Raw genomic sequence first — 16,758 nt, 5'->3', positions numbered from 1 at the left:
CTCCACTGGAATGTTGCAGCTTTGGGAAAAAGTGAAGTGTACCAGCCTCTAATAAGAAATCTGTGATGTAAACCAGGCCATGAGTGGCCCAGAAATGAAGCGATTCATGAGTCAATCCAGGAAGAAAAGAAACATTACCAACTATCGGCAAGAGATCAGTATTAGCAGGATTACAATGCAACAACAGCAAAAGGAAACGCCAGGCCACTCTAGCTGCTTGCAGCAAGACATGCCCCAGATTAGGTTGCGGGAGAGAGCTCTGAGCAGCATGAAGCAGAGAGAGGAGGTGATAGGGATGAAAGAGATCACGTTCAAGTGCCCAGGGAGTAAAAAGTTCCGATTGGAAAATCCAATCCCGAAGATGTTGAAGAAGACAGGCCATATTATATAATCTCATATTAGGAATTCCTAGGCCCCCCCCCCCATCTACCAATTACCATACATTAAAGCCCAACACAACCTGGACCTCCCTCCATTCCGCCAAAATCTCCTCAGTAACACTTGTAGAAGTTTCAGATACTTACCTAAAAGCCGTATCTGCAAAGACTTCAAAACGTAAAGCCAACACGGAAACAGACTCATATGGTATAAACTAATTCTGCCATATAAACTCAAAGGAAGAGTCTGCCAAAGAGCTAATTTTTGTTTAGTATACTGTAGAAGGGCTTGATATATTGTAATGATAAAGATGAGAAGGATTCATAGATAGCTGGATTCCCAAATACCGAATGCCTCAGTTGCCCACCGTAAGGGAAAAGGTCCTACTCAGTGTTCCCGAATCTGGGATTGGGAGGCCATACATTCAGATTTGTCCAGATTTAATTTGAAACCCCAAAAGGCTCCATATTCATTAAAACAGTCCAATAGAAAGGCCCAGGAATGCTCCGGATGAGAAATGTGCAACAATAAATCATAAAGCTGAGATAAAAAAAGAATGAGAACCCATACAGATTCCTGTGATACCGGATTCTGCAATAGATCTCTCAAAAATGAATCCAAAGTAAGAGCAAATAATAGGAGAATAGGGGGCACCCCTGGCACGTCCCACGGATAGAAAAAGACATGTATTCAAGCCCATTCACACAAACAAGCACTTGAGGATCATTATACAAGGCCCGAATCTCCTCCAGAAACCAGCCCGCAATACCATATCAGGGAAGGAGTTTATACAAAAAGGGCCAATGCACCTGATCAAATGCTTTTTCAGCGTCAAAGCTGATCAATAACATTCTATCGCCCCCGTGGTGGACCACTTCTAAAGATGCCAATATCTTCCTAATATTTTTGACTGCATGCCTGCCACGAACAAACCTGACCTGAGTATCAACAAGCAATTGAGGTAAAACAGTATCACAATTTTATTATAGTTTCCACTTAGTATTGTTTCAGAATCCCTATAGGCCAGTGTTCTCCCTAGCGGGTTTTAGTTGGGCGCTCCGCCCAGCTAATTTAGGTGAGCGCCCGGCTGTCAAAATTTTTAAAAACCCTGGAGCATGGGTTCAATTCACTGCAGGCTAAGGCGGGAGATAGATCAGTGAGTTGAAGGAAGGGAGAGAGGGAAGCAAACTTATGTGCATGATGAGTTGTGCCTAAGGAGGGAGGAGGAGGAGCAGGAGCAGGAGGAGGCGGGGTGGGCTGGTAGGACGGTTGGTTTTCGGTTTGCCTCTGGAAAGAGGGGGGGGGGGGTTAGCGTCTGCGTGCTTGGCCCCTCTTAGCGCTCATTGTTGTGCTGCGGTGCAGTGCGAGCGGTGAGCCTCTTAGCCAGCCAGCATGGGGTCTTCAGCCACGAGTTTGTGATTCAAAATCATGTCGATGTGGTGTCTGGCGTGACCATGGTCATCCTGCTGGGACGCATGTTCGAGGTATTGGGAAGCCGCTACCAGTGTGGCCTGTCTGTGCCTGTCAGCCTGTGCAACTTAAGTAACAAAAAAACCCGTCCTCCTTGCCTTGTCCCAGCACGCCTAGCAGCGAACCACTTGTAGGGCTTACCGAGTTTCTAAAGCCTTATCCCACCAAACTGAGGTTAACGGTTTTACTTGCTTCGGGCCTTCCTCGCTGCTGGGTCCTGCCTTTGCGGAAACAGAAAGTAGGCAGGACCCGGCAATGAGGAAGGCCCGAAGCAAGTAAAAGCAGCAAGTTGTAAGCTTCTCTCTGTTGCTGACCTGTGTGTGGAAGATAGGTCAGCGATGGAGGGAAGCTTACAACTTGCCTAGCGACTCTGCTGACGGGTGTGTGAGCTTGGGGGATGGGAAGAGAAATGCTGCTGCTGCACCAAATGGAGGGGAGGGGGAAGAGAAATATTCTGCTGCAGCACCCATTTTGGGGGGAAGGGAAGAGAAATGTTGATGCACCAAATGAGGTAAGGGAGGGGGAAGATAAATGCTGCTGCTGCACTGAATGGGGAGGAGGAAGAGAAATCTTCTGCTGTTGCACCCATTTTTGGGGGGAAGGGGAAAGGAAGAGAAATGTTGCTACTGCTGCACCCAATTTTTTTGGGGGGAGGGGGAAGAGAAAAGCTGGTGCACCCAATTGGGGGGAGAGAAAAGCTGCTGCTGCACCCAATTGGGGAGGGCAAGAGAAGTGCTGCAGCAGCACCCAATTGGGGAGAAGGAAGACCCGGGAAGGGAGAGGAGAGGCAAGAGAAAGGAAAGGAGCTACCAGACCATGCAGGGGGGGGAGAGATGTCAGCGCATATGGGGGGGGAGGGGTAGGATGGAGATGCCAGGGCATGGGAGGAGAGAAGGGAAGGAGATAGAGATGCCTGACCATGGGGTGAAGTGGGAAAGAAGGAAGGAAAGGAGAAGAGAGAGATGCCAGAGCATAGAGGAGGGGGTGAAGCTGAAATGAATCATGTACAAAGGAGAGAAAGGGCACAGGATATACAGTTTATTGAAGGGACATAGAAAGAGGGAAGATGCCATATGGAACAGAGAGAGGGTGATCACTGGATGGAAAAGGCAGAGAGAGGGTGGACAGAGAATGCAAGGGGCAGAGAGAGGGTGGACAGTAGATGGAGGGGTAGAGAGAGAGGAGGCAGAGGTTGGGTGGAAGGGGAAAAGAGAGGACAAATGCTGCATGGAAGGGAGTGAGGACAAACGCTGAATAGAAAGAAGAGAGCGAAGAGAAGATGATTAAAGCAGAAATGACAAAAGGTAGAAAAAAATTGTTTTGTTGCTTTACATAGAATCAAGTAGTATTGTAACTGTATTGATTAAAGTTTATAAATAGGAAATGGAAATAAGGCAGTTTTTTTGGAACCAAACCCCTTTCTTCAGGTCAGGATAGGATACCATAACAGCAGGGGTGCCCAAATGATCGATCGCGATCGACCAGTAGATCGCAAAGGCAATGCGAGTCGATCGCTTTTCCTTTCCATTCTTTTTCTTCCTGCCTCCCCGAGCCAGGCCAGGCGCGTACAAGCGCTAGACTCATAAGACTTCACCTCCGACGTTAATTCTGGCTGGCCTGAAACTTCCTCTCCGACGTTATAATTGATGTCAGAGGTGAAATCTTGTGAGTCCGGTGCTTGTATGTGCCTGGCCTGGCTCGGGGAACCAGGAGGAAGAAATCGGCGTGGTGGCTTAGGAGATAGGGAAAGAATCGGGAAGTGGAGAAATCGGTGTGATGGCTTGGGGGGGCAGGGGGAGAGAGAGAGAAAGAAAGGCAGAAATAAAGAGGGGGGCAGGGGGAGAGAGAAAGACAGGCAGGCAGGGGGGAGAGAGACAGAAAGAAAATGGGAGGGGCAGAAAGAAAGAAATATTGGATTTACAGTCAGAAGAAGGAAGTGCAACCAGTGACTCATGAAATCACCAGACAAAAAGGTAGGAAAAATGATTTTATTTTCAATTTAGTGATCAAAATGTGTCCGTTTTAAGAATTTATATCTGCTGTCTATATTTTGCACTATGGCCCCCCTTTTACTAAACCACAATAGCGGTTTTTAACGCAGGGAGCCTATGAGCATTGAGAGCAGCGTAGGGCATTCAGCGCATCTCCCTGCGCTACAAAAACTATTGCGGTTTAGTAAAAAGGGAAGGGGTATATTTGTCTATTTTTGTATAGTTGTTCCTGAGGTGACATTGCATAAAGTCATCTGCCTTGACCTCTTTGAAAACCCGCGGAATATAAATGATAATTAACATTTTCTCTGCGTACAGTGTGATTTGTATTTTTTTAAATTTTATTGTTGGCAGATCATTTTGACTTGGTCATTTTAGTCAAATATATTTTATTGAGCTCAACAAGAATACAACAATAGTGAACAAAATGCAAGAAAAACAAGCTCAAGTTATATCCAATAATCCAACCTGGATACCCAACCCCCAAAACCATCCCTCCTCCCATCCTCCACCCCTGATCCTCCAAATACAACCCCATAATAATCCAGAATAGGATACAAAGTACAAAAATATACAGAGCAAAATAATGGAAAAACAAAGGAAATATAATATATCAGCAATTAAGTAAACGGCTACAAGCCACGGGAGTCATAGTAGTCCGAAAGGGTTCCCAAGTAAGTTGAAAAAGGCAGCCCTGAGAGGGAAGAAAAATCTCGCACAACCCAACGTTCCCACATCAGGAGAGTAATCATCCAGCATCTCCAGATTGAGTAATCTGGCGCCTCTCCATCAAGCCATTTAAGTAAGATACATTTTAAGGCAATACGAACTGTCCACTTGAGGAAGGCAGGCGCCCCTGGCTTCCCAGGGGGAAAAATGGGGTACTTTGCCAAATAATAACACAAGAGAACGTATAATAGTAATGGACCAAATGCGCTCCACAAAGAGAAAAACAGCATCCCAAAAAGAGCAAATAGTGGGGCAGGTCTAGAACATTTGTCCCAGGCCCGCCTCAGGGGCTTGACAGCGAAGAGAGTCAGCGGACTCACGAAATCCGGAGAGATAAGCTCTCTTAGGAGAAATATATAAACGAAGGACCAACTTATAATGTTGCTCTCAAAAGGTAGTGTATTTACGATAAGCAGATAATCTGCCTACAGCATGTAAAATACTTGGTCATTTTAAAAGTAGCTCGCAAGCCCAAAAAATGTGGGCACCCCTGCTGTAGAGCCATTTCTTGTATGACTGGATGAGCTATATTTATCTTTTTTTTTTTTTTAGTTGTTTAAATTCATGCAGAAATAAATGGCTAGACTGAACCTAATGACTTCATTAACGCCTTTCCCTTTTTTAAACCTCTATACCATTTGAAAGAGGGCAAATATGTAATTATTCCCTTCTAGAATTGGATACTTCTTAAATTTAGTAAAAATATTCTTGCATAAGTGTCAAACCTTTAAAAAGGAAGTCATATTGAGCATTGGAAAATAATAATAAACTAATAAAAATAGTACACATTTAGGGCTCCTTTTACTAAGTTGCGATAGTGGTTTTAGCGTGCGCTTAGCACGCACAGAATTGCCATGCGTGCTAGACGCTAACGCCAGCATTGAGCTGGCGTTCGTTTTCCCGCGTAGCGTGGGGGTTTGTGCGCACTAAAAATGCTAGCGCACCTTAGTAAAAGAGGGGATTAATTTTCCCCACTACCAAATTTCCCCATCCCGCCCCACCCAGCTACTTTTTCATGCCACCCGGCTGGAAAACATTTCTGGGGAGAACGCTGCTATAGGCACACTATAAAATAGCACTCTCCAACTAATCTTTCATTCATTTTCACTCCTCACACTTTGTTTCACTTTTTCTTTTTTAAATTCTTTATATTTCATTTTATCTCAAATTTTTGACCCCTGAGGAAGGCTGCGTATTCCTGAAACACGGACCGTGTAAGGTCCGAGTCTCACTTTTGTGAGGACATACCATCCGAGATGCAATTTGTACCTAAACAAATCCTGAGGTTGCTTTTATTTGGTTTTTAATCTGTATGAATAAACAATATTTCCTGGAGACTCGGGTTCCACTTTGTGCTTTTGATCTTTATGCTGGTAACATCCAACTGAATATCTAGATTCTACACATGCTTGCAAATGTTAAACTGCATCAACAAAATCAAATAGAGGGCTGTTTTTCAAATGTTAAAAAGCCAAATACTGTACTGCCAAACCAAGATTTTGCAGCTTGGCAAATGTAAAGAAATATTACCTGCTATTGCACTACTGAATTCAGGAGAGAACCTGTCACTAGATAGATCTGCTAAAATGCTAGATGTAATTTTGGACACTTTGTTGTTCTTTGAGCTTTTAGTAAGTAATATGTAAAAAAAAATGTGGTTTAAACATAAGAAACTTAGTCATTTGTTCTTAATTTTTGTGAAAGTTATTTTGCCTTGTTAGTCCAGTATATGATGCATGTGGCAATTTACTCCGGTGTGTAATGTAATGTAATTTATGTAATGTAATTTATTTCTTATATACCACTACCTGATTATTTTGAAGTAAGTAAAACCAACATGAAGTGACTGATCAGCAGTAATGATTTATGAATAACTTTCTAAATGTTTTGAGACATCAGTTTATAAACAGAATCATCAGCTTATTTCAGAAGATTGGTAAAATGCCTGATAGTTACAGTTTATGCATTAACAAATTGGGACTGTTGAATTTTCATCATATTTTCATGAAATTACTCAAACCATGTCTATCCTTAAACACTTTTCACAGCTACTGAACTATCCCTCCATATACAATAAATACTGCTATGCAAAATGACATTTTACCTGTATATTTTTTTCAATCACTGATTTCTATTTTCAGAACTTGATTAAGCAGATGCCAGAACCAGAGCAGCTAAAAATACTAGCAGAACTTAAGGATGAATATAATGACCTTGCAGAGGCAGAGCAGTTTGGTGTTGTGGTAAGTGGCATTTAGTGAATTCAGATGTTCATTTACGGTGGAATAGCTTTGACCTGTTTCTTCTTGTTAAGATTTCTTAATACTATAGGATAGTAAGTTTGAGTAACATGGATAATGGCGAAGGAGCAGTTATTCTTCCAACAACAAGCAGAATTGAGTTGGGTGTGTGATGTCTTCTGTGGTGCCAAGATAAAACTGCTCACCTTTCAGAAATTAGCATCTCTTCAGCTTCTCAGTTTAGTTTTATTTAAGAACAATTGGTATATTGCCTTTCATTAAACATATCGGAGTGACGAACATCCTAAGGAACTTCTCAAGTTACTGCTGCATAATCTTCTTAAGGAGGCCCTCTTTCAAAACTGGTAGACTCCTTTTTCTATTACTGCAATGCTCAGAAAAATTTATTCACTCTACAGAATAATTTCTTGCCCTAGATTTGACAAACCACAACAACACTAATTTTTGCTTGTGGAGTCAATCCTTAAAAAATTCTTCAGTAACGGGGTTTACGCTTTTGCGCCACTGGGATGTAACTGTTGAACGGAACGTTACCCATACTAAGGGAGAGATTGAAGAGCGCGGATAGCGGTTCCGCCAAGACATCACACAACTCCCTGAGCACCCTGGGGTGTAGGTTGTCAGGTCCCATTGCCTTGTTAACTTTAAGCTTTGACAGCTCACAATAGACACCGCTGGGTATAAACTTGAAATTACTAAACGGGTCAACTATGTCAACCCTTGTCTGTAGCTGAGGGCCGAGTCCCAGCACCTTGCGGGTAAAGACTGAGCAGAAGTATTCATTTAACAGTTGGGCTTTTTCCGAGACTGTTTCTACATAGTCTCCGTCTGGTTTCCTAAGACGTACTATCCCGCCTGAGTTCATCCTTTAAACGTGCCTTGGCTTACTACATACAACGAACTAAGCTGCCTAGGACTTCACCTTAACTGTTCATCTCCTTTGATCCTAACAGATTGGGCAAGTCTGTAACCAAAAGAACTATTTCCACATAGCTTGTGGCCTGTATTTCTTTCTGCTATGCTCAGGTTACACTGCAGCTCGAGGGTCGTGTAACAGCACACAAAGTCCAAACTATGGCAGCATCAGTAGCTTTCTTACGTTCCACTCCCATTGATGAAATTTGCAAAGCAGCTACTTGGTCCTCAATTCACACATTCACATCTCACTACTGTCTAGAATCCTATTAAAGACGAGATGGTCGTTTTTGGCCAAGCAGTATTATAGAATTAATTTTCTTCTTAATGGCCAACACTCCACAATTCTTAATGGTCAACACTCCACTCCATTTTATTAAGCTTGGGAGTCCCACATGTGAGATTATGCTGCCTGCTTGTCCTAGGATAACAGAAATACACTCCACTTTGAATGCAGCAAAATTCAATTCACTCTTTTTAATTACCATATAACATCAGGGTATTTTGCAGATCTTTAGACCACCACTCGTGTAATTTAACATTAAGTGGTCCAGTTCCTCATTGATCCCGATATAGACCTGATGAACATTTCTTTTTATTTTATTGACTTTTTAAAATTTTTTTATAGTCTTTCTGATTATAGATATAGACATTCAGGGTGCTTTACTTAATCTCTTTTTTGTTATGTAAGCACTCCCATGAAATGCATGCAAAGGTATTACTTAGCTTGACAGTCAGTCATCCCTCATCGACGCGTTTCCTTTCACTTCTTCAGGGTTGGGGAAGCAACTGCAAAAGACCAAAAGGTTCCATTCAAGCATACATCTTCACATTAAACAAAATAGCAATTCAGTTCCCACTGAGAGAAAAGTTCTGAACAAAATTAGCTCTTGCTAATACTTCACTATTTGCCAAATGCCAATTCAAGATGGCTGCGGCGTTCTAAGCTGCATTGAAATAGGAAACTCCCCTTGATGTCAGAAGCTAAACAGCCAATGAAAATCAGGGAATCCCCCCCCACTAAAAAGAGCCAAATTTAAGAAAATATTAACTTCAGTCTAACACTGTCATCCGGTCTGAAGTTTCATTTAAGCCAGCAGGCATCATCGATCCAAGTTCAAACATCCAGCGTAGTTCTTTAATGTTTAGTCTCCGTTCAGTACCGTAACAGGTGTTATCCGGGGACAGCAGGCAGATATTCTCATATCCCTCTCATCTCTCTGGTTGGCTTCTTAGCTTGCTTACGGAACTGAGGAACTGCGAGCCTTTGTCAGGCGGGAAGGCATTTACGCATGCGTGGTGCGGGCAGTCACAAAGTTTCTTGAAACTTAGTGACAGTTCACTTTTAACACTGTCTGTACTGGCCTACGTGGATTACACCACCCACATGTGAGAATATGTGCCTACTGTCCCCGGATAACACCTGTTATGATAAGTAACTGTGCTTTGTGTCTTATTAGGTATGTAATCTTGTAACCAGTTCTGAGCTCTTCTGGGAGAATGGGATATAAATCCAAATATGTATAGAGAATGACAAATTTTTCCCCATCCCCCTGGGAGCTCATTTTCTCGTTGGCGAGTTCTTTTCCTGTCCCTATCCCATTCCTGCAAGCTCTGTCCTCAACTGCACAAGCCTCAAACATTTTAAAATCATAAGTGTTCGAGGCTTGTGCGGTTAAGACAGAGCTTACAGGAATGGGGCAGGGACAAGGAGAGCAACAAAATGCGTGGGGATGGGATGGGGAAATTGAGTTCCTGCGGGGATGGAGAAAAATTTGTCCCCGTATCATTCTCTACTTACATGTACATTTATATGCACCTATGTTATAGACTTTCTCCAACCTCTGCCCAAATAAGAAAATATTTGATTAAAAACTCTTATGTCTGTGCAAAAGCATTTTCTCTCAACTGTTTTATGCACTAAAATTTGATAATACATGTTATCCATGTCTGTTTCTAATTATTTTGTGCTGCATTTTACTTTCTCTTGCTTTCCTAAATCTCTGTTGCATCAAAGATCTAAAAATTGTATATTTACATGATAAAGATGTTCTGAAAAGAATAAATCACCAAACAAATTTCAGATAAACGTTGTTACAGATTACTTGTAAATGGACTGTAACCTGCCTTTTTCTATTAAAAAAATACATTGTAAATGTTATAAGAATAATTCAAATGGCAAAAACAGAATAAATCAATAATGCAAGAAGTTGGAGGCTCAGCAGCCAAACACTTCACAGTACTCTGCCATGAGCTAAATTTTATATTTTAAGGAAAATAATTTTGGGGGTTAATTGATACCTTTTATTAGTGATGTCCTTTATTTGATCATCATAAATAAAATATCAGACAAATAGGTCAGATATTTTTGATATCCATAATGAATATGCATGAGATATTACCAAGAATAATATCTCTTTTGTATGTAAATGTATCTCATATATATTCATTAGGGATGTCTTGAAAACTCCTGCATCCTTGATTTACTCTGTAGGACCAATATCACTACTAGAGCTCTATATAAATATAGTTTCTGACTAACTCTAACTTTTAGCAATATGACTTTTTGAATGACATAAATAAATTACAATAGCAATGATAGGAGAATGATGTGGTATTTAAGTGGAGGCTGCAGAAAACATTTCATATTCTTACTTGTTTCTTAGATTAGCTCCATCCCTCGCCTTTGTCCACGACTGAACGCCATCCTTTTTAAACTGCTGTTCAATGAACAAGTGGAGAACATTAAACCTGACATTGTATCTGTGACAGCGGCTTGTGAGGAGGTGCGCAAAAGTGAAAGTTTTGCTGGGCTGCTGGAAATTATACTGTTGGTTGGAAACTTTATGAATGCAGGTTCCAGGAATGCTGAGGCATTTGGCTTCAACATCAGCTTTCTCTGCAAGGTAGAAACTTTACTAATTTTCTACTTGATGAAACAGTTTTGAAAATTTGTGAAAAATTATAGAATAGTAGGGATTTTTGTTTTCTTTTAGGAAAATTGGGCATTTCCCCTAGTTTTCATAGCTTAAAATTTAACACATTAGAAATTTTAATACATGCTGATCAGTTGTTAAAGTGCATTAAATCAAATTTACCCTCTTCTTTTTGAAGTCACATTAATTACATTACATAAAACATTTATATTTTATATTTACCTAAAAGAAGAACGTTCAGTGTGGATTAACAAACAAGAAAACTAGGAGTACCTAAAAATTAATAACACATAGTATAATTATCCCTTATTCAATACAAACTTCTAATGTAAAAGAAGTTTTCAAATGTGTTCTTAATCAACTTGTGCTATAAGTTGGATTGGTAGAATATTCAACCATTTGGCTGCGTGATAAGAAAATGACAAGGTTAACATGTATTTAAATTGAACCCCCGTGGGAGTAGTGAAAAGAAAATTTAGACGATGAATGATTGATTTGTGCTGGGAAAAAATATTAAATTATGGAGCTTGACCTTGAAACAATAGAAATACCAACATATATAGTTTAAAAATAGGCCTGGCTTCTATCAGTAACTAATGAATTTAAGAAACAATGGTGGTGGTATATCAAATTTATGTGCAGAACACAGTTGTGCTACTGTATTCTGAACAGTTTGTAATTTTTTTTTTCATGTAAGGCTACTTGAAAAATTATATATAAGAGATTACAATAATTGTACCACCAATCTAAATTGATTGAATTCCAAAAAGTTATGAATGCACTTCAATTTTCTCAACAGCCCCAAAACTCTCTTAATTATTGTACCTATGGCTCAAATGTTAATGCATTATCCAATATTACTCCTAAGATTTTAAATTGGGACTTCAAAACATAGTGCATTCCTTCTACTGTTAACCCAGAAGTTGATATGAAGTTATGTAAGGTACCCAGTACCTTTAACTTTCTTCTCCTTATTCAGTTTCAAATAATGGAAAAATGCCCAGTCTTTCAACAACAGTAAACAATTCTGTGTAGCAGGTTCTACCGTCACAATACACATGTAAAAGTCAAAATTAAGGTAATAGCCTATAAAATAATTTGCCTAATGAGGTCTTCAGAATATTAAACAAAAAAGGGGAAATAGGTGAGCCTTGAGTGACTCCACAAATTATTATTTTTAAAAAAAATTTTTTATTCATTTTCAAATTTTACATGAAGTGTACAAAATATTGAATTACAACTAATGAATACACAATATCACTTTTATATCTAATACATAATATTCTAAACATATTTTTATCCCCTCTCCCTCCCCCCACCCTTCAAGTACTTTCCAATCACCCCATACATATTGTATACCATATTATAACATGTTGTGTAAAAATTATTTTCACTACCCCCCTCCATGTGTGTCACAAAGAAGATATTGAAAAGAAGAAGAGAAATCCTACTATTTATTCATTACAATATTTTGTCAATGGCCCCCATATTTTTATAAATTTAGGATATATCCCTCTTTGTATTGCTATTGCTCTTTCCATTTTGAATATATGACAAATTGTATTCCACCAAAATGTTAAGGTTACTATGATTTTTCCAGTTATTAGTTATATGCTGAATGGCAACCCCTGTCATGACTAGTAAAAGCTTATTATTTTCTGGTGAAATTTGACTTTTTTTTCTCATTATCATTCCAAATAACACTGTATCATATGATATTGCTACATGATTTTCCATCAATTTATTAATTTGTGGCCAAATTGCATTCCAAAAACTTTTAATGTAGGGACAATGATACAGTAAATGATCCAACGTCCCAGGTTCCAGATTACAGTGCCAGCATTTATTGGACTTAGAACTATCTAATTTTTGCAAACATGTAGGGGTCCAAAAAGCTCTATATAATAAAAAGAACCAAGTTTGTCTCATAGATTCTGACACTGTACATCTCATTCTCCAAGACCAAATTAGTGGCCATTGAGATGCAGTAATTTGATGCTTAATCTCAATGCTCCAAATGTCTCTTAGACCATTTTTTGGTTTTTTATTCAAATATCCAGATATTAATTTATACCACAATGCGGCTTGATGCCCTAGGAAGTCTGCTTGAAAACATAAGAACTCTAAACTATATTGATTATTCAATGTTTTCCATTCAGGGAACCCAACCTGAATGGCCTGCTTCAATTGCAACCATTTAAAACTTTTACTAAGACCAAATCTATGTTGCAATTGTGAAAATTCCAGCAGTTTACCTTCTGAAATAACATCATTTAGAGATCGAATGTCTGCAATAATCCAGTTCTTCCAAAGGATTTGAGCTCCGCCAATTTTGATCTTGGAGTTTATCCATAGAGACTGATTAGTTGACTTATTTATTGGGATAGGTGTTAATTTACTAATAAACCTCAACGTTTTCCAAGTATCCATTAATATCTTATTTTCTCTGTATCTTCTAGGCATGTTAATACTTGGAAGATGAACTAAATTTAGGGGAAACATAAGGCGCCATTCTAAATACAACCAATCTGGTGCATTATCTATAAGTTCTGGGAGGATCCAATACATACCCTGACGTAGAATATAGGCTTGATGGTACCTATAAAAATTTGGAAAATTTACCCCTCCCTCCTTAATTGATTTTTGCAAAGTTACTAAAGCTATTCTAGGTATTTTACCAAGCCAAAGAAATTTCGTTAAAATGCTATTAAGCTTTTTATAAAAGGACCCCTGAAAATAGATAGGTATCATACTCATTTGGTAACAAACTACAGGCAACATCATCATTTTAATAGTTTGAACTCTCCCCCACCAAGAAATATGTAAAGGGTTCCATTGCTCACACAACTCCGTAACTTTTTTTAATACAAATTTTTTATTCTCTTTTACGGTATCTTCAATTGTATTTTTAACTTGAATGCCAAGATATTTAAATCCTTCTTCCTTCCATATGAACGGAAAATCTTCAAATAGTCCTTTTACACAATGAACATTTAAAGGTATAATTTCCGACTTACTCCAGTTAATTTTATAACCTGAAATTTTACCAAACATATCAATTAATTCTAATAGACATGATAAGGTAGACTCTGGATTTCTCAAATAAAGTAAAATATCATCCGCATATGCCGAAACTTTATATTCCATATCAGAGTATGGAATACCCTGTATCCCCCCTGCTTGCTGTATTGCTAATAATAAGGGTTCTAATACAACATCAAATAACAAAGGAGATAAAGGACAACCTTGTCTAACTCCCCTTTGCAATTTAAAACCTTCAGATATCATATTATTAATATTTAATCTTGCAATTGGGAAGCTATACAATGTTTTTACCATTTGTATAAATCCAGAACCTATACTAAACCATTCTAAAGCTTGATACATAAAATTCCATTCTACTCTATCAAACGCTTTTTCTGCATCCAATGAAACTGTAAAAGCCGGTTCATCCATTTTTTTAAATAAATTTAACATATGAAACAATAATCTAGAGTTATTAGAGGAGTGCCTTTTAGCAATAAAACCAGTCTGATGCGTGTCTATAATATGTGGGAGAGCTTTGGCTAATCTCAAAGCCAAAATTTTCACCAAAAGTTTGTTATCAACATTTATTAAAGATATAGGCCTGTAGTTCGAAACCAAAGTAGGATCTTTATTTGGCTTAGGCAAAACTATTACTACTGATTCAGCCATAGTACCTTTAATATCACCTTTTATAAGTTGTGTTTGATATAAATTTAGTAAAAATGGGGAAAGGACATTTTGAAATGTTTTATAAAATTCTACTGTATAACCATCACCACCTGGATCGGATCCAACTCTAAGAGATCTCAATGCTGTTTCTAATTCTTTTAATGATATAGGTTCATCTAAACTCCGTTTTATATGATCAGGAACCTTAGGTCCATTAATTAAATCTAAAAATTTTTTACCATCTTTTTGTCTCTCCAAATAAGGCTCGGAAGAATACAGGTCCTTATAAAATTTTAGAAATTGTTTTAAAATTATATCTGTTTGATTTGTTATTATACCATTATCATCTTTTATCCCATTAATATTAGTTTTTCTTTTTTTTGCTTTAAGATAATTCGCTAATAATCTTCCCGCCTTATTAGAATTTCCATAATACATTGTTTGCTTGGAAAACAAATCTCTTCTTATCATTTTTGAAGTTAATTCATTATATTTACCTTTTGCTTTCAAAAGAGCTTGCAAAACCTCATGTTCCCATTTACTTACCAATTTAGTTTCTAATATTTTAATTTCTTTTTCTAACTCTATATGCTGCATTTTAATCTGTTTCCTAATAAAAGCTGAATATGATATAATATTACCTCTCATAGTTGCTTTAAATGCATCCCATACATTTTCAATAGATGTATCCTCCACTAAATTCATTTGAAAGAAATCATTAATTTGTGTTTTAAAATTTTCCAAAAATTTGTCATCCACAAGCAATGCATTATCAAATCTCCAAAGAGGTCTTCTATTCTCTAATTGATCTAATTGTAATTCTATCCATACTCCCGCATGATCCGAAATAATAATAGGATCTATGGAAGCTTTAATCACTTGTTGCACCTTATGTGATGAAATAAAAATATAATCTATTCTTGAAAATGATTTATGAACCTGTGAACAAAATGAAAATTCCTGATCATTAAAATGAAGAATACGCCATATATCCTTCAAATCACATGATTGAGCCAAATTATCTAAACCTAAAGATTTTATGCTTTTACCTGGTTTTTTATCCAATAATGGATCCATTACAGCATTAAAATCTCCAGCCACCACTAAATTAGAAGCAGCCAGTGGTAACAACATACTCTGCAACTTTTTAAAAAATTCTGATTGATTCGAATTAGGGGCATATATATTAAACAATGTCAGGGTATTATTTCCCATACTTATATCAATATGTATCCATCTTCCATGTGGATCTGAATTTATTACCTTAAAATTGGCCATACATTTTTTATTTATAAGAACTGCTACCCCTGCTTTTTTACCTGCTGCTGGAGCAAAAAAACATTCCTTTACCCACCCACCCTTTAGTTTTTGTGATTCCTTTATATTCAGATGAGTCTCCTGCAAACAATAAACATCCGCGTTTTGCTTTTTTAAAAATGCTAATATCTTTTTTCTTTTGATTACATGATTCAGGCCATTGACATTAATAGAAAATATCTTAAATGACATTATATATTTTAAACTTCTCATCATAATATTCTTCCTTCCTTCCTTCCTTCATATTTAAGATCTAAAAATTTTTTCTCAATGACACACATTTTTACCCCTGAGGTATCCAACCCCTTATTGATCTTTTCCTTAATCATTCTAGTAATACCTTTAAAACCCATCTTTTTCCCACCCTTCCCCCCCCCAATATAATGACTGCTTAAGGACACACATTGGAACAGCAACCCCAACATCCCCCTCCCCCCCAGGCAACCAATATTAATTAACATCCCCTTTATCATTTCTTAAAATAAACTCATTAATCTTCCACAGTGTATCTTAGTATATCTCTCTTCTAAACATAAAATCTTTTTTTTTTTTTTTTACCATTTTAAAATAATTATATTCTCTATCGGTTATTTAACCTTTGATAACTTTAACCATATTTAATGCCTAGCATTCCATTAATGTATCTTTATCTACTCACCAATCTTTAAATTATATTTCCCCAATATTTTAGTTTATACCACAAAATTCTATCATAAACATATATTTAATAAAGTAGTGTTATTTTTCCTATATCTCATACACTCTAATCCAGCAATCCTTATCATCCTTTTAATATCTAAAAACAAATATCCATATCTTCATATACTTCTTTAAAAGTTGATTACAATTTTATAATTTTTATCATCTATTTATATATCAACATTTTTTTTTTCCATTCTGAAAAATGAAATTTTTAATTTTTTTAATTATTATTAAATTTTTTTTTTATACATTTTCCTCTTTTCCAATTAAACTCCAATCCTTTTGAAACTATAATATTACAAAATCAAACTTTACAATTAATCTTTTAGTCATCTCCTTCAATTATAAATAATTTCATATTAT

At 37.4% G+C, this 16,758-nt stretch overlaps 1 protein-coding gene across 2 annotated transcripts in view; it reads left to right on the top strand.

The window, feature by feature from the left end:
* The window catches only part of DIAPH1 (diaphanous related formin 1), a 393,428-nt gene that overhangs the window by 292,070 nt on the left and 84,600 nt on the right, over positions 1–16,758 (top strand). For both annotated transcript variants that reach the window (XM_033926973.1, XM_033926972.1), the window contains 2 exons: positions 6,710–6,811; positions 10,411–10,650. In XM_033926973.1, coding sequence (XP_033782864.1) covers positions 6,710–6,811; positions 10,411–10,650 — 342 coding nt within the window. The remainder of the gene's footprint in view (positions 1–6,709; positions 6,812–10,410; positions 10,651–16,758) is intronic.

The sequence above is a fragment of the Geotrypetes seraphini genome, chromosome 18, assembly GCF_902459505.1.
Source record: "Geotrypetes seraphini chromosome 18, aGeoSer1.1, whole genome shotgun sequence".
Lineage (NCBI taxonomy): Eukaryota > Metazoa > Chordata > Amphibia > Gymnophiona > Dermophiidae > Geotrypetes > Geotrypetes seraphini.
This window is presented reverse-complemented; position numbering and strand designations above follow the sequence as displayed.